Source organism: Coffea arabica, chromosome 6e, assembly GCF_036785885.1.
Source record: "Coffea arabica cultivar ET-39 chromosome 6e, Coffea Arabica ET-39 HiFi, whole genome shotgun sequence".
In the NCBI taxonomy this organism is placed as follows: Eukaryota; Viridiplantae; Streptophyta; class Magnoliopsida; order Gentianales; family Rubiaceae; genus Coffea; species Coffea arabica.
In genome coordinates this window covers 14111674-14135903 of record NC_092321.1, presented here as the reverse complement: position 1 = coordinate 14135903, position 24230 = coordinate 14111674, and the positions used below count along the sequence as shown (strand labels likewise).

At 34.6% G+C, this 24230-nt stretch overlaps 3 protein-coding genes across 3 annotated transcripts; 2 read left to right on the top strand and 1 right to left on the bottom strand.

The window, feature by feature from the left end:
• Window positions 1-3373: 3373 nt before the first annotated feature.
• LOC113697081 (delta(12)-fatty-acid desaturase FAD2-like) lies at window positions 3374-7806 on the top strand. The gene is made up of 2 exons (XM_072055380.1): window positions 3374-3535; window positions 6387-7806. Exon 2 carries the CDS (start codon window positions 6398-6400, stop codon window positions 7547-7549), a length of 1152 nt encoding a protein of 383 aa, XP_071911481.1. The 5' UTR covers window positions 3374-3535; window positions 6387-6397; the 3' UTR covers window positions 7550-7806.
• Window positions 7807-8763: 957 nt separating this feature from the next.
• On the bottom strand, window positions 8764-9656 carry LOC113696425 (protein RETICULATA-RELATED 3, chloroplastic-like). Its single transcript, XM_072056027.1, has one exon. It carries the CDS (start codon window positions 9559-9561, stop codon window positions 8764-8766), a length of 798 nt encoding a protein of 265 aa, XP_071912128.1. The 5' UTR covers window positions 9562-9656.
• An 8361-nt stretch (window positions 9657-18017) lies between these two features.
• On the top strand, window positions 18018-18843 carry LOC113696424 (VQ motif-containing protein 25). Its single transcript, XM_027215840.2, has one exon. It carries the CDS (start codon window positions 18153-18155, stop codon window positions 18714-18716), a length of 564 nt encoding a protein of 187 aa, XP_027071641.2. The 5' UTR covers window positions 18018-18152; the 3' UTR covers window positions 18717-18843.
• The last annotated feature ends 5387 nt before the right edge of the window (window positions 18844-24230 follow it).

The following is a 24230-nucleotide window of genomic DNA, read 5'->3' as shown; positions in this document are numbered from 1 at the left end:
AATAAATGAAGAGTTTTTCTCTTCGTCTTTTCTTTTTCTTTTTTCTTTCGCTTTTCTTATTGTCGAATGTTCATGCAACTTTTGTCCACGAAATTGGTTGGATTATTCCTCATGATGAGCGGCTAAATTTCTTTTTCTAGTCAAGGAACAATCATCTAAACTTGTGAAAATCGAATTGATTATTTTTATTTCTTTTATATACTGATATTCGTATGTTCTCTGATTTAATTTTTTATGGTTGTTATTTTATTTGAATATCAAGGGCACCCGATATTTAATTAATCTAATAACCTAAAACCAGTTAGAGCAGTTAAATCCATAATTATTTAAAATTTTTAAATTAGTGGTGACTGGCATGATTGAATTTGTGTTAGGAAAACATATGAGTTAACTTAAAATAACCCTCATAGCTTGTTATTTGGTTTGAACAGGGTTTCTTTAATTCTTAAGACAATTGAAAAATTGAACTCTGTGATCGTATCTAGAGTTATTTCTTGATTAGGGGAGTAATTAATAGTCATACCTTGATCACCGATACAGTAAGAAGAAGTTGATTGTCATCGTGTGTTTAGTAGTTATAAATTATTTATCAGCGAATAAATAAGATTTTCATTATTTTGATGATCAATTGATTGAACCATTTCCAAAGTTAGTCCTTGGTTAGAGCTTGTTTATTATTGATTTAATTTTAATAAAATATCACTTATTTTTTATTTGTTTATTTATTTTTCTTTGAGCTGTTTAGTTATCTTCATTTTTATAAAAATCCCCCCTACTTTGAACTAGAGGAGAAACGAATTTCTCCGGTCTCTGTGGATTTGACCTTATTTACTACTGTATACAAAATTCATAATTTATTTGACCAGGTATTTATTATTGTATAGGCTCGACGCCTGTCAAGCACCAACATGTTTATCATGTTCTTGGCTATCTTTATTTTTTCCAAAAAAAGAAAAATGTTCCAACATAGTGAACACAGTACTTCGGACTGACAAAGGAAATTTCAATGCAAAATCCCAGAAAGAGCAAGTCTTTGAGCATGTTTGAACTAGCATGAAAGTTTAGTTTCACAAGAATCCAACCGCTGAAGAAACACGCCCTCCATCTGATAAGTGTTTTGTTTGCGGATCTTTTTTTTTTTTTTTTTTGGATAGGAGATTATTTTGAAAAAATAATTTTTTTTAAAAAAACTATAGTACTTTTCTAATGTGATAATATTTTTTTAAAAAAAAGTATAGTATTTTATGTTTGCTTTTTCGTTTTCGGGTTTTCGTTCTTTTTGTCCAAGTGTAGAGTTCTCTAATTTTTAATCACAAACAAATTTTCAGCTACCATCCAGAAAGCAATTTTCCTATGAAGATATACTTGTAAAAATAGCCAAACTAACTTTCTGCAAAAGCATATACACTTTTGCATGGCTTGGTTTATGCTCTTCCAATAAGTTTTTTTTTCTTGTTTAAATGTAACCAGTTTTTGCAAACAATTTGATTTTGCACTGATGAAGCAATCTCAACTAGTCAATTCTATATATTAAACCTGGCATAGTTTTGGTTTTTGTCTATTGCATATCACTTTCTTCATAAATACTCTCTTATACAACTTGGTTTATCAATATTGACACCACTAACGAAAAGAAAAAAACAAAAATAAAAAACAACATCATCTAACGGTCATGGAGAACCGGATCCGAGGATGTTGCTGGAGAAAAGCCCCAACTTCACTGCTGTTTCCATCTTTGTGATTCTTCTGTTTAATTTTGCTTTACAGGGAGGATTATGCCTTTTGGAGTCCACTTACAAAAAGTGTATCTCGTGATTCTTCTGTTTAATTTTATTTTATATGGAGGATTAAGCTTTTTAGAGTCCATCTACCTAATTTTTTACCAAGGATTATGCTTTCACAGTCAACCGGTAAAGGTTACTGAAAATCTACTAGATATTTAGAGTTCATCTACCTAATTTTATGTGGAGGATTATGCTTTTCGAATCCAGTTACAAGAGTGATTGAAAATCACGACATTTTTTAATAATAGAAACAAATATAAGAATTCCTGAAAATAGATCATCTTTTTAATTATTACTATCATTTAAGTTTTTTGTTCTTAAATGTAAAGTTTTGCAATTAAAATTTTCGATTTATAATTTCTTTTATCTTACCGTCCAACTCAACTCTTTTCATATTATTTAAGTTGTACGTCGCTTAATAAAAGATTTTTATATTCTCATTTGTTGATTGATTCGAGTTTAGCTTGAATCTGCAGCTGACAGGATCTCGGGACATTTTCAACATTTCATCTATGTTGCACACGTGACTCTCCCAAGATATTTTCAACCGCTTGTGCAATAATTTCAGCCGTAAAATTGCCGCAACTCTCCAAATCTACGGCGACGGTTCATTGGACAACGTAGGATCAGCCGACCAATTACATTTGGGAAAGTGCAACTTGTGTTTTTTTTTAAAAAAAAAAAAAAAAAAATCTTTTGCTACTGCCACACCCTTGGCTTGCATCTTTTCTTTTTTTTCTTTTTCTAATAATTCTTTCAATAAAGATGTCTATTGTAATTTTTCCTTTTCGCATGCCTACACAAAGAGAATTTTGATGAGGAATTGTCTATTACTTACAAGACAACAGGAAATTCAAATTGCTGTTTTCATTTCTGTCGAACACAGTGAGGCTGTATCCAAATGGGATTGTGAGTTCTTCGAGAGAAATTTTAAAATATTTCTCTAATACAATTTTTAATTATCATTATATCTCACATATATCATATTATTATAGTACAATTTTTTACAAAAAAAAAAACTTAAACTCCAATGCAAATGGACTCTTACATTTTCAATCAGCTTATTATTTGTTTAATTATTTGACATATACTGTACTACAAAATGTGTGATAATATTCATAAACAAATCACAAAAATAAGAGAACAGACGAGACTATAAATAAGTTTGGGTGTAGTGGAAGGAGTGGCACACTTGAAGTATCAGGTAACGAAACCAACCTCCTAATTAGTAAGAAAAGATATGTTCTAATTAATAAGACATTTCACTTATTATCGACAAATTTATATGTTCGAATCCACAATAAAACAAAAGAAAACAAGACAGCGGAGTGTCAAAAGTACAAATAAGAGCGCAAGTGGGTAGCGAGCAAGTGACTTGACACCCCACAAACAATGCACTAAAAATGTTGGAAGGCGGGAAGGGTCCAAAATTACGTGCAGGCGTGTGGGTCCGAGAGAGAGAGGGAGAGATGCGGCCCACGCAAATTGTAAGGTATTCATTTCGAGAGGAGGGAAACATAAAAGCTTAAAATCCGAGCGTTCCCTTTCCCACTTCCTATATAAACCAAAGAGGGCCGACTCCCCCAGCGGCCACCGAAAACTAAGGAGAGAGACAGAGAGGAGAGGAGAAGGCGAAAAGTAGCAGTAGAAAGAGAAAAGGGCGACTTCTTCGTGCTCTCTCAAGTGGAGGAGAGAAAGAGCTTCCCCGGAGGGAAAAAAATATAATATATATCCTCCTCCATTTTCATCAGGTATTGATCCTAATAACCTGCTGCTGCATTTTCTCTTTTGCTTTGCAAAAAATTCTTCATTTGGATCAAAAGAGCATATATAGAGGTTGAGTTTAGATCTTTGACTGGAAGGCTGATTCATTGATAAATTTTATTTATTTTTTATTGATCATTCCATCCTTGAATAAATTCTCAAAAGCAGCTAGAAGTTATGAGTAATTTTTGCATGTATGGATCGAATGTTCTTCATTTGGATGGTGTGCTGTAGAGCTCTGATTTCTTTCTTTCTTTCTTTTGATTCGATTTTGAAACCTGAAAGAAGAGCTTAAAAGGGCAAAAAAAAAAGGAAAATTTTTTGCCCTTGATGAATGTGCTTTTCCTTTTCAAAATTTGTTAATTGGATTATGTAATGTATTCGCCAGAGGAATCTGATTTGTTACGTATTTTTTTTTCAAATACTACGTGCATATGAAATGGATCCAGATTTACCAAACCCCATGTCTGATTCCCTCGACATTTCTGTCCAACTAATACTAAAATTTTGTAGTTCCAAAATTGGAAGAACTGCCCATTACCACTGATATGTTGTTGCTCCTCCATATTCAAGAACAAACTTCTGCATACAAACGAATGCAGAAGGAATTTCAACTTCTCAGTCATGGTGTTTATTATAGACCAAATTTTGGTAATAGGTCCTAGGATCAAAGAGAGAGACTCACCAATCCATACTTCCTTTCTCAAGTTTTGAAGCCTTGCAACTTCTCATTTCTTGAAGCTTTGGATGTATAATTATCAACTTCAATGTAAATTTGAAATTCAAATTTAGACATTCATTGCATCTAGACTTTTTAATGTATACATGTTAATATACGAAATGCTATTCCTAATTTTATTACTGGCATCAAAATGAAATTAACGTGTTGTTGGAAAAGGTTGATGCTTAACACAAGCGTTACAAGTACATTGAACTACATGTCTCATGGGCTGCCAATTTTTTTTTATTGACCTTTGACCAAAAGAATAAAAAATTGGGCTACCAACTACTGAGTTTTTGATTTGTCACATGGGATGTGGGTCGGATGGTAACATGTTGATTAACCTTTTCTGTATACATCTCCCACTCGTTAACGCTTTACAAATTACAACTTTGGTTTTGTGTCTTTTTCCTATACGGAATTACTGGACTTCCTTAGATGGATGCCTTTCCTCAATTTGGTAAAGAGTTGAGTGGTTAGTGAATTTAACATGTGGAAGCTGTGGGGTCGTATTCTTAGTTGTTTAATCTTGGACAATTACTCCTCCTTGCAATGCTTAATGATTACAATGGAACTCTTCATTAAGCTCATAGATTTAAATTTCAGAGATTAAGGGTTATTAAAAGAGAATGCAGATATTATGAATACTTTGGGGAAAATTTTCCATTATTTTCAAGAACTTGTGGAAAAAATGTTAATTGTATTTTTGTCGAGAATCATAGGCCAATGATGTGATGTTTTAATGAGTGGCCAATGACTTATAGCTGTATTCAGCAGACGGCAGCCGGCAGGCGGACTGATGGCTACTTGCATTGAATATTACTACTAAAGACTTTTCTTTCTTGATGAAGTAAATTTCAGATTGCCATACATTAGAAAATTTATTACTAGATTTATACTTTTCTATCATATCCAGTGTTCTTTCTTTTTTTTGGGAGGGTACCATACCCGGTGTTCAATAGTCTGAGCCAAATCATCTTTTGACTTGGGTCAAGTACTAATTCTTAAAAAAAAGGAATACATCTCATTTTCATAACGAGGCACTTGTTGAGATATTTTCTTGTCTTATCAAATTAATTAGATGCAAATTGTATCTTTTTGGGTTGGCAAATATAAAAATTCGGCTCAAGTTGCATATGCTGTGATGTAAAGAAAATCATTTGGTGGGGGCCCACCAATTGTGTAGCAATAGTCGGATATGCTTTTTCCTTATTCGGTACCTTTGCAATTTATGTAGCATAATTATTTTTTTTGGGGTGATAAAAAGCTCTATTCTTGCAATTCCCCAAGAACCAAAAAGAACCCAAAAGGAAAATATTAAGCCCTCCATTATCATAAGGATCTTGTACTAATGCAAAGGTATTATGTATTAAAATCCTATTGTAAACTGATGTCTATGTGGAGCATCCTAAGTGTATTCCGATAGGAAAGGCTAATGTCGCCATCTAATCCAAGTACATAAAGGACATTGATCCTGCTATTTAGCTGAGCCAAGAAAATAGATATTCATGGGTTCTCGCCTTGCGGGTGCTTGTATATTGAATTAGTTGTCTACAGAGCAGATGTCTGTATCTTTGGTTAAATTACAATTGGTGGAGATTGGTCTGTCAAATTCTGTTGACTTTGTACAATTTGAATTTTGAGTGGCTTTGTATTTGACGAAGTTGTCCGTGCCTGAAAATTAATATGCTGTGAAAGCAATGGTTGCCTGCATTATAGCTCGTCAGATTTCTTTTAATCAAACTTTTCAACCTAATAATTGCTTAGATTGTGCAGATCATTGACCAACTTTTGTGTTCTTTTTCTGCGTGCTTGAATATTTTGAATTAGTCGTCTATAGAGCGAAAGAAGATTTAGTTGATTAAATACCATTGGAGTCTGTCAACTTGTTGCATCATTAGACCACAATGAAGTTGCTATGGCTTTACTATTCAGCCGCTTTATATTTGCTGAAGTTTTCCTTGGTCTGAAATTTCCATTGACAGCAAGCAATCTAGTTTTAATTCTATTATGATTCGTTACTGTTTACCTGCATTATAACTCATTGATTTGTTAGCTACCAAACTTTTCATTCTATTTTAATACTGTCCAATCTAATGGTTTCTTACATTGTGCAGATCATTCAACAATGGGTGCTGGAGGCAGAATGAATGTTTCCACTGAGGCCAAGAGGTCGAAATCCGATGTCCTCAAAAGAGTTCCCTATTCAAAGCCTCCATTTACCGTGGGAGATGTTAAGAAAGCCATCCCTCCCCATTGTTTCAAGCGGTCTGTTATTCGCTCTTTCTCTTATGTATTCTATGATCTCGCAATTGCCTCTCTTTTCTACTACGTTGCAACGACATATATTCCCCTCCTCCCTCAGCCTCTCTCCTTTTTAGCCTGGCCGCTATATTGGATATGCCAAGGCTGTGTGCTAACTGGTGTTTGGGTCATAGCCCACGAATGCGGCCACCACGCCTTCAGTGACTATCAATGGCTTGATGACACTGTTGGCCTAATCCTCCATTCTGCTCTCCTTGTCCCATATTTCTCTTGGAAATACAGTCATCGCCGCCACCATTCAAACACTGGTTCCCTAGAGCGTGATGAAGTATTTGTACCTAAAGCTAAGTCCAACCTTAGATGGTCTGCCAAGTTTCTCAACAATCCACTAGGCAGAGTTTTGACCCTTGCTGTTCAGCTTACTCTGGGCTGGCCTTTGTACTTGATGTTCAATGTCTCCGGAAGACCTTATGATCGGTTTGCTTGCCACTATGACCCCCATGGCCCTATCTACAATGACCGCGAGCGCCTTCAAATTTACCTCTCTGACGTTGGTGTACTATCTGTCTTTTATGGGCTGTACCGTCTTGTGGCAGCAAAAGGGCTTGCCTGGGTTGTCTGTGTTTATGGATGTCCATTGCTCATCGTGAATGGGTTTCTGGTATTGATCACATATTTGCAGCACACCCACCCTTCGTTGCCTCATTACGATTCCTTAGAGTGGGATTGGCTGAGGGGAGCTTTGGCCACAGTTGACAGAGATTATGGAATTCTGAACAAGGTATTCCATAACATCACAGATACTCATGTAGCACACCATTTATTCTCAACCATGCCTCACTATCATGCAATGGAGGCTACAAAGGCAATTAAGCCTATCCTCGGAGATTATTACCAATTTGATGGGACGCCAATTTTCAAAGCAATGTGGAGAGAAGCAAAGGAGTGTATTTATGTTGAGCAAGATGATGCTGACCAGAACAAAGGTGTCTTCTGGTACAACAACAAGCTTTGAGTTTTGATGGCAAGTTTCAATCTTTAGTGGAAGATTTTACTCTCTTCCCTGTTAGTGTAGGTTGTCTTTTTCCTCCTATTTGTACCGAACCTTTTTCTTAAATTAGTTTAAGATTTTAGTTAATTAATTACTCTATTAATCATGGGAAGGTGCAATGAGTGCAGCAAGATAATGGACTCAGAAGCAAATGTACTGAGCCTTTGCTTGATTTGGACTGCGAAACAATTTTTTTGACAATGGCAGTACGTTTATCTAAATCCAGCTAAAGTTTCAGATACCCTTTTTCTTTTTGGCATAGAAGACTGTAGCTAAAGTCGGTAAGAGATTTAAGCATACTTAAGCAAGATATATGCTAAAGGTTTAGTAAGGACTTAACTAACGTATTAACTTAGTAACTATTTGAACATCCTCCGATTGAGCTTAATAGTGTTCCAGATACAGTTGGATCATGTCGCATCCTAATTCCCAACTCTACTAGAATCAGTTAATCGATGAGATCCATCTTCAGAAGTTTAGTTAAGGTACTCAAAAATCCTCAATTGCTTCTGATTTTAACTCTACTCAGACTGAATCCTCAGACTTGATTAGCTTCCTAGCCGTTCCATTTCTTTCGCTCATAATCTTAACTGCTTTTGAGTTATATAGAGTCCTCTAGTCTTCCTCAGCGCTTACTACTTGTAATGAAAAAGAAGAAACAATAGCAGCTGACATAATCTTCCCTTTTGTAGCTCAATGAAGGAATATTGTGAAAGAAGGCAAACAGCCATGAGCAAGAGTCAAGTTGGTTCAAGTTGGTTCAAGTTGGTCTGCAAAAGGATGGTCGAATGAAATGAGGGGAATTTAGACTGGGTAATGAAATTAATAAAATGATAACTGTGGATGTTCATTCATCTTTTCAAAGATACATTGAATCATTCATTCCTTATAAGATTCATTGGTGTGTTTATATGTCTTCTCGTAATTTGTTAGTTCATAATAGAACTACTAAATTCATACTAATCCTCTTCCCTCTATTTTTCTTTACTTAATTTATTAATTTATATTTAGAAAATTTGTCAAATTGGTCCCTAACATTTATCAAAAATACTTTTTTAGTCCCTAACATATAAAATCAGTCAAAATTATCCCTCACATTTAAATTGTGATCCAATTTGGTCCTAATGCTCGTTTTTGCTAATTTCTCCGGCTAAAAATAGCACGCCTCTCTCACGTGATCATATTTTTAGGGGTAAAACCGGAAAACTCATTTCATTACCGGTTGAAAGTAAAAGGATAGGGGACCACTTGACTTTGTCAGCAGGCAAAGCATCTCCAGCTGTAACACCACCTTCCCGGACACCCACCACCACCTCCTCCTCCTCCTCCTTGACTAGTTGTTGTTGTTGTTGTTGTTCCAGTTCAGCAACAGCAGAAAATGGAGGAGGAAGAGGAGGAGCAGCAGCAGCAGCAGCCTGTGATCCTGTTAACCTGGCCAGTACGACAAAAGACATCCCTCCAAGGACATTGCTTAAGCACCTCAAAACGACGACGGAGCTTTTGAAGAGAAAAGAGGGAAGGCCCTTGGCAAGCAGAAACTCGATGCCGTTGAGGGCTTGGTATCTGAAGTTGCTGCTGACGCCCATGTGGACAGCCCAGGTGAGAGCGTTCAAAGGCGTCGGAGGAGGCTTGTTGGGGGTCTGGAAATTGGGATCCATCTTCTTCCTCATCTTGATCAGGGCATTGGAGATGGCAGTTCCCACGAGTCCGGTAGCGAAGCCTACGGCTGCAAAGAGGGTGCTTTTGTACACAAAAGTCCCCATCCGACTGAATACACCGTAAGCCCCCGGCTCGAACATGTGGCTGGGAGGACAAGCAGCGAAGATGGAGGGGAGGCGGCCAGAAGAAGAAGCGCCCCCAACCTCGGCGGTGTGTGCCAGGAGATACATGAGCAGGAAATTGAGAATGGAGCCGACGACGAGGATGAAGAAAACGAAATCCAGTTCATTAAGGCCGAAATTAGGACGAGATGCCATGTCCCCAAACACGCAGGCCGTCACACTCTACAGCTTTGTCTTTGTCATCATCATCACTAACATTTCCAAGTTATGCTTGTTAATTAAGGGATGCAATTTAGGGTTTCTTGAAACTGTAATTTGAGGGGGAAAGGTGAAAAGGAAGTGGTGGTCTCCTATCCTTTTACTTTCAACCGGTAATGAAATGTGTTTTCCGGTTTTGTCCCTAAAAATATGATCAGGTGAGAGAGGCGTGCTATTTTTAGCCGGAGAAATGAGCAAAAACGAGCATTATGACCAAATTGGATCACAATTTAAATATGAGGGATAATTTTGGCTGATTTTATATGTTAGGGACTAAAAAAGTGTTTTTGGTAAATATTGGAGAACAATTTGGTAAATTTCCCTTTATATTTTATTAGTTTCACGATAGAATGCGGTATGTTGTCCCCGGTCGAAATTTCCACCTTCTTGGCTTACATGGGCTTGGACTTAGTTTGCTGATGGGTAGGCTTCGCGTTAGCTAATCGGTGTGTTTAGGCCCAAGATTTGAGCATTTTTTCTTTTCTATTTTTGACAAATAAGTCGAACTGAGGTCTAAGCCTAAATTCCTTTACAATTCCATTCTAGGCAAGGCTTGGAATTTGGTGCTCTAATTTAGCATCCAATGATATGTTTTCATAAGTATCAAATTTAAGTCGTTCGAGAATATACATGAATGCTACCCAACCTTATTTCTATCAAAACTACAGAGCAAAAAGGATAGTTATTACTTTTCAATAGTAAAACCTGATGGATTGTCAATTTGAGTTCGTCTTGTGCATGAATTGCCTTGTAAGTTCTGAATGTGAAAAAGGATTTTCCGAGATTTTATATTGCAAAATGCTAGTAAATTAAAGTATTTCTCTTAATCCATTAGGATTGTTATTTTTAGGAAATTTTGTAAAAAAATATACTGTAATAATTTGATATATATGAGATAAAAAGGTGATTGGAAAATGTGTTTACAGAAAATGTAAAAATTTTTTTTGCAAAAAACCACAATCCAAACAATGCTGATATTAAGTGTAATGCTTACTTGTTTAGATAGACAGATGATTAATGTAGCACTTAATTAGCAAATGACACAAATTGAATGTGGAGAACCAAGCCGAGCACATTACTCTTAGGCCTCAGCCTCAGAAGTGCCAAGTCAATGTCTCAAATCTCACTGTATATCATTGCTTTCAGTAAATCCAGCCATGCAACATGCAAGCACAAGAAGCTTAGGGGCACACACATACAAATAAAATGCGAGGACCAGCCTATAATGAGACTATTTCTTGACAATATAATGAGATATAATTGTATTTTCTGCTTTATCCTCTTTCTTTGTTTTTTTCTTCTAAGTGGTACACCTATATCTCAACAATATTCAGAAGGCCAGTCCAAAATCAAGAAATGAAAATGACAAGTACGAGAGCTGCACTTGAATATTAATCCAAGAGGCATATATATATATATATATATATATATATATATATATATATATATATATATAATTTGTGAGTGAGACACACTCTATGTGTTTATATGATATGTATCAATTAATCACCTAAGAGGATTGGTTATATGTTATTCGTGCACCCCAGCCGCCCGTCCTGAGGTCAAGGTTGGTCAACTCTAAGTTTATTTTTTTAAAATTTTTTATGGTTTGGGGTATTTTGATCAATTGGATTTAAATACACTAAAATTTAAGAATTAAGTTTTCATACACTGTCAATGTAAAGTTTATTTTACACTAATAATCGTGGATGTGTGTCATATATGCTAAAATTGAATTTCAAATTTGAAATTAAATTATGTGACATACAGTCAATACCGGTCATGTACACACTAATAGCGTATAAAAAAAATTACCCAAAAATTAATATGCCATAAACAAGGAGCTAAACGCGTATTGAATAAAAATGACACCTATGGACATATTGTTCTAACCAATCAACAGCAAAGCTTCTAAAAAAATGGCATTGAATCGTTCAAAAATCGGTATTTTGTCAGAGACTAACTATCAATTTGGACATGACAAAGCAAGAACCAAACATTGTATTTTCTGTGTGTGTTTTACTCTTGAGAGAAGAGGGGTTGAGAGGAAGAAGCTTGTGATTGTGATAATCGGAAGCATGTTTTTATATGATGAACTAAAAAAAATTCTTAACCACATCATTGTATCATACCAAAGTATTCCATGAACAAAAGATTTTTTGTTAACTCGTTCATTTTCCAAGCAATGGTATAATTTTGTATCAAGCTAATGGTATGGACCTGTAATGCTACGTACCATGACTCAAACTCTATTTTAGTTTTTTTTTTTCAAAATTTTATAGCATGTTAAATCCAATTATCCAATTAATACGTTAAATCATACCTCAAATAGTGCATTTTTTTTTCCTCAGAAAAACCTCTTTTTTTTAATGATCAGAAAGATTTGATAGAGATTAGTGTGCTGACCAATGTGGATTTTTTTAAAAAAGGGAAGACCGGAGAAAGTTGGCTTGAAACTTAATAATATATTTTTTCCCCCTAGTGGTGGATTTTTTTTTGGTTTGTATTTTGGCAGTTTCCCTTGTGGCAAACTTTAGAAGATTGGCTGGATGGTTAATTGGAACCTGCTAAGGCTAACCTAATCCCAGCATACGCAAACGTACCAGCTTGCCACGTGGCAGCAGAGTTGCTCGTGGGGAAGTGAGGTGGGCCGGCTGGCCCAGCCGGCACACGAGTCCGGTGTGGATTGCTTTTCGGACGCATGACGTCAAAGTGAGATTTTGTTGGGCCTGGGCTGGCTAAGAGGGACTGATTGCGATTCATCGGAGCTCAACGGAACTGAAAATCATGATGATACGCATCTCTGACATGAGCACGTGCAAATCTAACGGCTTATAAGCAATCATTCTTGCACGGACAAAGCCACTCTCTAATCCTCTTTCACTTTTTTTCACTTTTTTACGTACCCCTGCATGTGCGTGAACAATACAATACTATACAGCCACAAGTGGAGTAGCCTCTTCAAGGATGATTTCTTTGATTTACACCATGTGTAGAATAGAGTAGATTAGATTATATTAATATTATCATTATTATTAAAAAAAAAAAAATTGAGACCATTGATAAAATCGGGTCACTTCCTTGATAAAATTTCATGTTTTATGTTTTAGTATCCTCAAACTCCTAGTCTGCATTTTCGATTCAGGATTTTCTGAAATATTTATGGAGATATGGGTCCATCCTCATCTCCCTTGTCCTAATATAGGGCTAGTTGTAAAACGTTGCATTAGAAAAAAGTATTGGCTAAAAAAGGCAATTTGTAAGAATTTTAACAACCGGTGTTCTTAGAAGCATGATTTGATTTGTGAAGATAACTAGAGTTGAATTCATCCAAAATTTTTCCGAACCAAAAAAAATAAAAAACAACACTACATAGCACACAATACTTAAGCCGGCAAAATCCGCCTATACCTGCATTTATGCTCGCCATATACTTCATGCTTCCCATTTTCCCATTTAAGCTTTGGAAGTGGTTGGGGGGGGGGGGGGGAGGGAGGGGTTCCGGCCTATTCCTCCGGGGGAGTTTCCTCTAGAAATGATGGTGCTCAGTCAACAATTATAGCTTAGATTAAGGGTCTAATGTTGAATGGCGAACTTTTCACCCAACATACCAAGCAATATTGACAGACAAAGATGACTTTGCGTCCATATCTGCCAACACATTATGCGAACTAAAAGTAAATAATGTGACAGGAATATACTACCTGGTGTAGACATACGTGTATAAAAGTTTCACAAGAAAGTACAATAAGCGCAAGAAATTGGCTGCGTTAACAACATTTTATGCCTGGTGATTGAACAAGTGTCAAATCTTTCAAGGTGAAGAAGTAATTAAAAACCACTCTTCTTTATAGAAAGTTATTTACTATCGTTAAATTTGAACCACATGATCGATTAAGCAATTGCATATGATTATCTTTAGATGAATTCGTGAAGAAGAATATAAACTTATATAGTAGCCTGTTTTTGAAGGAAAATATTTCGCAACTATGGGCAAAAAACTCTTACAACTATCAAAGCTATTAAAAACCCCCAATTATCTTGTGCCAAATTTCACTAGCCAGCACTCGTACGATCTTTTTCTTTTCTGTTTGAAAGGGATTAGGTAGGAGAGAGCTGACAACTTGTAATCATCTTTCTGGTACTACAGAGACATAATTAACTTTCCTTTTAAGTTTCTTCCTAACGTCAATACGGAAAGAGCCCATCTTTATTATCTATCTATTTACTCTTGAATTGAGCTATCATATCATCAAACTTATGCAATTAGTTCTCGTCTTGAAAATGTCGACATGTTACTTGTAACCAGCAAGATGTAGTGTATGAATTTGTGTTTGATATTTGGATGAGAGTAGGAATATTTAGCGAAGGCGATGCTCAGTAAAATAAAAATCCAAATTCTAGCACTCTCATGCAATGAAACATGCTCCCTAAGCAACATACATAGGCTTATTTATTTACAGCTGAGAGCGAGAGTGCTTGTCCTATTTGCTCCTTGAATTGGAAGCATTTGCACGTCCTGCCGAAAATTTTCTCAAGGATGGAAGCGGGTCTCATTTGTGTTCTTGGGTGAATATTGCGATGTTTCGGATAAGTTAATGTATAATTGATGAACCAATTATAGGGTGTTAGACTTTCCTCCAGGGTCCACTACCTGCATTTTTTATGCAGCTGTTAATTAATTCATAGTAGATTTGATTAATTAGTGCACCCAAGTCACTTTTTAATGTTAACTCACTTTTTAGTGCAACAGGATTAATACCAAAAAAAAAAAAAAATGGTAAGTTTGTTTGGACTGGTCTGAACTTAAAAGCCTATTTGTGGAATCTGTGTGTAGTTCACATTTTTAAGTTTAGTTACTCATCTTTCAGTCCGACGACAAGTTGTAAATCATGTTCATGAAACCTGCAGATACTCAAGAAATCAAACATGTCCCATTTCCCAATTAATGCAAGTGAGTGATTGGAAAAGATAATTATCTAAAAATCGGGGCAATGGATCTGCTGAAAGGTGAAACATTAGGGACAAGAGCAATTAGACAAGTCTACGAGAAAGTGCACTGAGACTAGCTCCAAAACCTTTTTGAACCCAGATGTGAAACTGTGCACATAATTCTAGTGAAGAATAGTTGTTGCCAAGAAAAGTTTCTTTAGTTTCAGATAAATAAAAGCAAGCAGTAGCAAACAGAAATGCGGAATTTACGTGTCATTTACCCTGAGAAAGACAACATGGAAAGAGCAGATGGAAGAAGGATACAGAAACTGGTGAAATCGTGAAAGCTGGAGTTGGAGAGAATTGGTCAATACCCAAGAGCAACAGGCACAAGGGACCACGCAGGTCTGGCTATATATCACTAGCACCAAAATGTACTCGGAGAGTCCATCCAATCTCTATCTTTCTCAAGAACAAGCCAAACATGTAAAAGCCAAAGAACATACCATCTGGGCACACTAGTGCCATAGTATAAGAGTCCAGGGCAAATCTTTTATGATTTGAACAGGGAATTATTATAGTGCTCCAGACTATGATTGTTGGGATTCTGAGGATAACTTCATTAGTACGTTGAGACCTTGATACTATAGCGGCAGAATTTGATTGTTAGTAAGGCAAAAAGGTGTAGTGACAGTGGAAACAGTTAATTTAAAGCGTTGTAGGAAAATGAAATTTGTTTTGGACGACCTAAATAAACAAATAGATATAGCAGAAGCACCTGTTGAGAAGGTATCAACTGGTCATGTTATTCTAAGAGAAAGACAATCAGAGGCAAGTAGGAAGGCAGGCGCATTAACTGTGAGCCTGAACAAGGATTAGTTCTGATGCCATACTAGAATCCGCCAGAAGTTGCTAGCACATGAATACTATTTTATCTATAATGAGAAAAATTATCCCAAGTCGAATCTGTTTTCAAGGATTTAGCATTTCTTATATGTAATTTTAAGGATTGGTGTTTATTTGCAAAAGTTGTTTAACAAGAGTACTTGACAGAATTTGCTAATTAAAGCATTTGTATGTAACGTGTGTTATTTTTTCATTTGCTGATCAACTGTAATGTTGATTAATATGTTTAATATATCTTCTACAGCGGATGACAATGAGCACTTTTAAATCTGATGTAGGGAAGATTAATCTTTTTTTTTAAATGTGATGTACGTGAAGCAAAAAAAGGTTATGAAATGCGTCAAAGAAATACTTTGAAAAAAAAAATACTTCTGAAAAACTTTCCACAAAAATGTAATCCAAACAATTCCGCAGCTTTTGAAAAACAACAACTTACAAAAAGTTAGGGAATTTAACATGATTTTGGATGTTTGCTAAATACCATTCTTTTGATAGATTGTTATAAAATTATAAACACAGCTATGGAATTTATACGAAATTTTACTCTTTCAAGTTTTCAACTCTAAAGTTTAGAGATAATAATTTGTCCTAAAATCTTCTATATTGACAGAAGCATTTGATACACATAAAGTTAATGGCACATACATTTGAAAAAGTCAAAACCATGGCAAAACCTTGGAGTTCAGTTGTGTTTAAAGCTTTGAATTCGAGGGCATTCAAGTACCAAATAGAGGCAAACACAACTCAATGAAATGAAATTGAATTCTTTTGGTTTGGAATCATTGCTAAACATATTAATGCAGTACGTGGGAATGTTCTCCAAAAGCATGTTTAATTCAAGAAGGACATACAACGTAATGCCAAAAACCTGAAGCAATAACTTGTGATGAATTTCAAAGATGCATGAGCACATAATAAAGATTTGATGGTAGGATTACCAAAGAATATTGCAAGTATAAAGCAATGTATGGTTCACCAAATCAACGAAAGAAAGATACAGAGATAGTAGTTTTTGAGACGTCTGAAACCTGGACAAAACATGGCCGTACCCAAATCCATAATGGGAGCCATGACATTTGGCTCAATTTCTTCCTACTACGCGCATTCTTGTATCGAGTATCACGTATTTGCTTGTTGCTGGACATGTTAGTCCTTTATAATGACCTAATTGTCCTTTACACGAAAATTGCTAAGAATGTTTGTGATTGACTTGTGCATTATGTTGTTAGTTCTTTTGTGGAGTACTAATTAATTATAAGCAGCAAATGAACTAAACAGTTACCATGTATGATTGAGTTAAACTTCTTGTTTTTTCTTTAATTTTTTTGAGTCTAATGATTATTATCTAAGGAGGAACGTGGTGCTGTTGTAATTTTTTTTTTAAAAAAATTCAAAGGATCAATAGTGATTTTTCACCTATTCTCTTAATGGCTCAAACCTGTGACCTGTTAGTTATAGGTGAAACGTCGTACGAACTAGATTATTATAATTGATCATATATCTTTATCATTATGTCACTAGCTAGAAGAGGAAACAAATTTTTCATCTTTTTAAAGATTTAATATTTTTTCTTTTTGCTTTTTGAGAAGGGAAATAGTTAAGACTAAGTTGAAAGAAGACTGACGATGAATAATGGAATGGGACCAGTATTCTTAGTGCTTTCGATTTACTTAATTTTTTATCGACATATTGTACTTAATTCTTGTTTAGAATTTCTCATTGAGTTATAACCTTGGCATTTGCTAAATTACTTCTTAAACCAACATTCTTGGAGAAACACTCAATGAGAAAATTAAGCACACAATACTCTGCCACCATTTAACAAATGGTTTTTTTAATAGAGCACTCGTTAACACACTTATATTCCACCCAACCTACTATGTATATACGTACACTAATAATTACTATTTTCTCTTACATTTATACACTTTTCCTAATTAATTTTCTTGCATTTATATGCTTTCCCTAATTAATCTTATATTTCTAAAAATCTAAAACCCGAAATATATCTTAACGAATGTACACTTGTTAAACAGTCCGTTTAACAAATTAGCAGTGACAGTTCAAGAAAAGGTCAATCAGTTAGTTCGTAATGTTACTTTAATATATACTATGAATTGAATTCCCTCGACTGCTTGGCAACAGTCTGTTTTCTTCTTCTTTTTAAAAAAGAGAACATAAACAAAGCTTAACATTAGGGTTTTGTGAGTTAAATATAAACCAAGTTGGCAACTACTGTGTTTCATGCTAAAGTTTGATTATCATATTGTTTTGCATTAATTTCGTCATCAACTCTAAGAGACAGAGGACTGTTTCTGTCATTTTAACTAGGCTCTTATAATATTATTACTCGGGGACCAATAGATAGATGAATTCCATACTTTATTGACTCTCTCCAATTCTTCAATATGTCAGAAAAGGATTCATTCAATCCTTGCCTCAACAGACAGCTTGTTTTTCTTTTCAAATTTTTTCTATCGTCCCTTCATTACTATATTCTATTCAACAAGTACCTTTGATTACTCTCCTATATATACAAACATCCCCCCTTTCTTCCTCACTAAAGAATCAACCAACCTTTGCAGTCCTAAGAAGCCACTCTTTCTCCAACCCCCTTCTTTCCTAACTAATTTTACAACTTACCATTTTCTTTTATCTACAGCTCAAATCTCAAGTTCCAGGTAGTCTTGATGTATATTATGGAAGGCATGACGAACAGACAAAATTGTGTCGCCAATACTAGCGTAACAGGTGCAGCACTAGGATTGCATAAGAATTCTCAGATGATATCCAAAGTGAAGCCCAAAATTCGCATAATTCACATATTTGCACCGGAGATCATCAAGACCGACGTCGCGAATTTCCGGGAATTGGTGCAAAGGCTCACTGGAAAGCCCACAGAGAACAAAAACGGCAGTTGCACCAAGAAAAAGTTACCAAGAATTGTTCCCTCCAACAAAATTGAGGCATCAAGAAATACTTCCTGCAGTACTTTGCCCCAGCATCACATGATTCACAGGCCACTGGCGAAGAAAATGGAACTAAGAAGCGGTTTCCACTGTGCCAGCTTCAGAGAAAGGATTAAGGGTGAAGAAGAAATATGGAGAGGTGCAAATTCTGGTGGAGGTTTCTTAGGTGGTTTTGCTGAGTTGGAGGGCTTCATGGAACAGCTCAACCATGAGTTTCCATTGCTTCCTGCTATGCCCATGGAAGCTTCTCATATGGATGCTTATGGACAATCCCAGCTTGCTTAATTAGTAATAGTAGTTAGTAGCGTATTGACTTGAAAACAAATGTTGGTAATTTCTTTTTTTTTATGACCAGCTATTGATTAATTATTCAATCTTTAATTATTTAATTAGGGTTTAAGTTAGAGTTTCATTTCTGGGATCCATCCCTTCTTCTCTTGAGTTCGATCTTTTCACTGCACTACTTCCTGATCATCACTTGAGGTTTTCGAACTCCTGGATGAGTATGCAATTCATCATATTTTCTTTGCTTTTAATCTTTCCTTAAACGAGGAATATCATATGGCATGGAGTTAAATAATGTAATTTGCTCCCCCAACTAAGCACTGGAAGCAAAATAAAAATGGAGTTCAATATTTGGATGTTTGTGAATGATTCAACTCATTCTCATTACTGTTAGTGTTTCTTTGTCCCGAGAAGTTTCTAGTGGCTTGTTTTTGTTTGGTTCTTTATCTTTAGGAACGTGCTAAACATTTTGTTGTTTTGCTATGGATGTTGCAATCCAAGGTTTTGTCTTTTTTTTTTTTTCTTACCAACTCTTGGCCTTGATTTTCATCTCTATGTCTCTCTCAAAAACACAAACAAAATGCTAAATAATCCCTTTCAGCGACAGTCTCTAGAGCCATTAATTACCTTTACGTCTTTCGTTTCCTTGATCAGATTACAGTTCGGCAGACCAAATTGGACTCAACCAAGACCTTGCATTTGAATAATTAATGTTTTGCATTTCTTGCAAGATTCATCATATCATATATTATGATTTTAACAAGTTGACCTCGATGTCATGTGTTTATCCAATCCGAATTACTCGCCAGAAGAAGAATTCAGGGAAAAAGAAGCTAAAAAGAAGAATGATACCAATTGAACAACATGCTACATGTACTGAAACATTAGCAGCAATGATACAAAAACATAGTATTTGACAAATCATACAACGTTACGTGTCAAATGCAATTAAGGGATATATATATATATGTACAACAACTTTGTACAGGGGTCTACTCAATTTACTACAAGTTGAGGCTCATGTTCTACAAGTTAAGGATTCCAAATTGGGTTATTTTCTACAACTTTGTATAACCCAAGTTGAGTTTTAATTTTGTACAACTTTGTATAACCCAACTTTGTTTACAAAGAAAATGTTTTGATATTATTTACAACAAGTTGAGGCTCATGTTCTACAAGCTGAGGATTCCAAATTAGGTTATTTTTAATTCTGGATCATGTTCTTGGCAAAATTTGCCCATTGCAATTTCAACACCCATTCAAAGTTCTTCAAAGACCCTTCTACGTACAAATTATGTCCAAAGAAGAATAACTTTTTGTTTACTATTTTTCAAGGGCAAATGCAACTTTGTCTAGTTATTGTGTATAGTTTACGTGTATTTTCTTCCAATACCAAATATGATGCGATATATCCACCGTTTTAAGTAAATTGATTTGGTAGTTAACTAAAACTGATCAAGAAGTAGATGCATGGACCTAACGAAAATGTTTAAAAAAAGAAAAAAGAGTAAGAAAAACACAGAAATGGCACAGAATATCCTTAACCGGCCTGCTTCCACGTTACATTCACGATTGACTTCATTTTTATAATGGTAAAGATGATGACTCTATGTCTCTCATGAATCATAGCTCATTTTGACATACTGTTTTAGGCTTTATTAATTCGTATTTTGGTTGTTGCTTAGTCACGTCTGCGCAATTTATTTGGGCAAACGAATTAAAAAAGTAGCAAACAAAGAAGAACTTCCTTCTCATCTATCCCCTCAAATCCAATTCAAAAAGTTCGTGACCACATAGGGCTTATTTTCGTCTGATTATTTTAACTGATTATGGATTTTCACTTTAGATAATTAGTTTTTGTGATGTTCTCAACTGTTTTTGTATTCTAATTATAGATTTTTTAATATGATAAAAAATTAAAATCTATAATTATCTAAAGAGTGGTTGTTGCTGATTTTGATTATTCTCCATAATCAGTCTTCATAAATAGATTTTGTAAAATCTAAAGCAACCGAGAACAACGTCATAGGAACCGAAGATTTACTTAATTTTTTCCTTTTTTTTTAATTGTAACATATATTAAACATTGTTGGCTGAATTAAGCCTAGACTTATAGGGAAATTTATTCAACATACTTTGTCATTTGTCATGCTTATCACTTATTATTGATCATAGTTGACGACTATATATCTATATATTTATAGTTATTGAAACATGCAATCAACTTGAATAAAGGAAGTAAATCCTTTCTTCTTCTTTTTTTTTTTTAACCCCTTGTGATCATGGGAACCAAAGTCTAAAGCTCGTGCTCCTTTTTTCAACCAAAGAAAATATTTGACTAGTGGTATTTTGGTATACAACTTAAAGCCCACGTCTATTGTGTAGTGTATTAATATTTGTTTCCAATTTGAGGCGGCGTTTTCACGAATTTAATTAGGCTAAAATTGAGTAGACTTGCAAGTCTTCATGACGGGTTTCCAATGTCACAGGACTCTTAATTTCTCCTTTCATCCACTGCTGGCGTAATTGGAAATCATTTATCTTTTGCACGCACATTGAACTTTTCATACCTTTCCTTAGGTGTGAAAATTTGTGCATAATTAATGTTACAAACACGAATGAAGGTAATTGATTAAAGTTGAGATTTTTGTGATTTGTTCTTGACACACCTGATTATAATACAAAATTTGTAGGATGTGACACAATTAAGCTCTTATTATGATAATCAGAACAGTTTCGGTCCATTAGTTAATTAAGCGTATTATGTGGCCTTGGAAGGATCAAGCCAAGTCGTTTGCAACGAAGAATTGGATAGTCAATAATTTGTCAAAATTTATTAGCTTGCATTATTAACATATTTTTCAGTCACCTTATTATCTCACATATATCACATAAAAAAATATTTTTTCAAAAAATTATCCCAAATAATCTACTATACAAACGCACTCAAAGATATCATTATTAATGGTCAAGGAGGTTAAGACATTATGAGTTAGAGGTCTTGAAGTCCTATTTCCCTATATGTGAGTTTATTCTTTTACTATTTGTGCGCTTGTTTGTTGATTGTATTACTCTTACCATGGGAGAATCTTTGTAATCTTTCCAAAAAAAAAAAAAAAGACTATTCTACACATTTCAATGTTATGACCGATATGCCAATATTCATTGATTTAGGGTCTATATGGTTTATAAGGCATTAGAATGTACGATGAGACTTGTATCCTTGTCTGAATTGTGCTATTCCGCAAAAAAAAAAATTTATATTTTTCATGAACATATTTTTTCATTAATTTTTTTTCATATATATCAAATCACTATAATACATTTTCTTTTTTATAAAAACTTCTCAAAATAGCAATTCAAACCGTACAGTACAACATTTTCTTCCTAATCGATGCATAGATGAAGAGAACACAAAGTTACTTAGAAAAGAAATTGTATAAGCAAATAATGACGAAGCCAAAGATGCTGTATCCATATGATGATAAACGAGTAATGACATGACAAAACTGATAGTAATAGGTTAACTTATTATTCTGAATTTTCATAATGAAGGTGCTAATTCTTCATACCACTGTTCTTTATACGTCCTGATCATTCAATTTGAAGCCTCCAGCCCTCTGCAAACGCTGAAGATAAGATTACATCAAAATCGCAACGGATCTTCTGTCCCACATCCTGTGTCATTCTCTGTCCCTTTTTTTATTATATTGCTATTTTTCCTACATAAACACCATGTTTTAGTTCTTTTTTTGTTTCCTTAAGATCCAATAACTATTAACTAAGTAATATACAAAATTTAATAAACTCAAAAAATCAAAATGCATAAAAAATGAGATTTTTTATGAATTTTCTGCTACATTTTTAATTTTCTATTATATATTTCTTTTTTTAAACTGTTGTATTTATTTTTTATTAAATTAATAGTTATTGGATCTTAAGAAAATAAAAAAAGAACTAAAACATGGTATTTATGTAGGAGAAATAATAATATAATAAAAAATGGGACAGAGAATGACACAGGATGTGGGACAGAAGATCTGTTGCGCATCAAAATCCGGAATCCAAGTTATTTGATTTAGCGAAAATACAAAAAAAAGACCCCATATATTCATCATTTCAAGAAAAATATTTAAAAACTAGTTGCCTTTTTTCTTGTTCATTCTCGAGGATAGGCATACACTTGCACTTGCTTGTTACAGTGAGGACATTTCAGCCCTACAGACTGTATATTTGGCTAGGTTCATACGTTATTCGTCATATATTACAGATAGGAAGTAATATTCTGAGTATATTTGGTCTCTTTGCCATACTATTACTCTTTATTGCTGGAATACACGAGCAAGAAATTGTCAGTCAAGCTCCATTCACCCAAAATAATCATTACAAGAATCCGACTATACAGCAGTCCACTTCTACGTTAAACAGTAGCCAGGATAACGGTGGAACGAGAACGAGAATTAGCTTTTGCCTCAGATTCCTTGATTTCTTTTCCTTAGGAGGTAGTTCCAAGTCTACAAGATTTCAATCGGCTGAATTTCATTAATTTCACCTAGAAATGTGCTTTAAGCCCAAGCCAGTCATCTAGAAGTCAATGTTTGATGCAACAACAAATGGGATAATTTCAGAAACCTCCCTTGAGGTTTTTAACAATTTCACTCGGCTCTCTTGAGGTTTCAATAATTACATAGACCTCTCTTGGTATAATCAAATGACTAAAATGTCCTCCAATTAATAATTAATTCATAAAGGTACATTTAAAGCCGAAAAATACTTCTTATTATTTTACTAGTCATTTCCTAATATCAAAAAACAATTTTCATCAATTTTCTAATTTTCATCTCTTCCTCCCTCCTTCCATCTCTCTTTCATATTATTTTCTCTTTTTCTCCTACAACCCCTTCTCCCTCTCACTAATATTGCGCTCTGTTGTTACCAACCATACCACTATCAATTTTTTACCAACTCCAAAATTTATCTGTATTTTTTGTCTTCCTATCTCTTTTTTACTATAAAAATTTTAGACCCTTTCTTTTTTCTTTTTCCAATAGTTTTACTCTTTACAAATGTTAACCAATTGAAGTTACCAAATTAAGAAGGTGCAGATTGTGAATTTTATTGTCAAACTAGGGGAAGATGAAAAAAGTGGCAATGATATGGGGAAAAAATGAAATTGAGAGTTGGAACATAGAGAAATAACTATTATGTTTGTTAAGCAAAAAAGTCTAACAATTAGTCATTGGTTCTCTCTTTTATTTATCTATTGATTGTGATTTTACTATAAAGGTAGAATTTTGTTTCTATTTCTAAGAGTGCTAGAGCAATAATGAATTATGTTCTTAGGGACATGGAGGCATTTCTCAGTTTAGTATTGGTAGCGGTGGTAGTGAGTTGTATAAGGCAAAAATTAGCAAGTAATGAATTTTGAGATGATTTGGAGTCACTGAACTTTGTTTGTTTTAGTGAGCATAACACGTACAAGAAATTAAATATTAAAACCTTATTTTGTTTTGT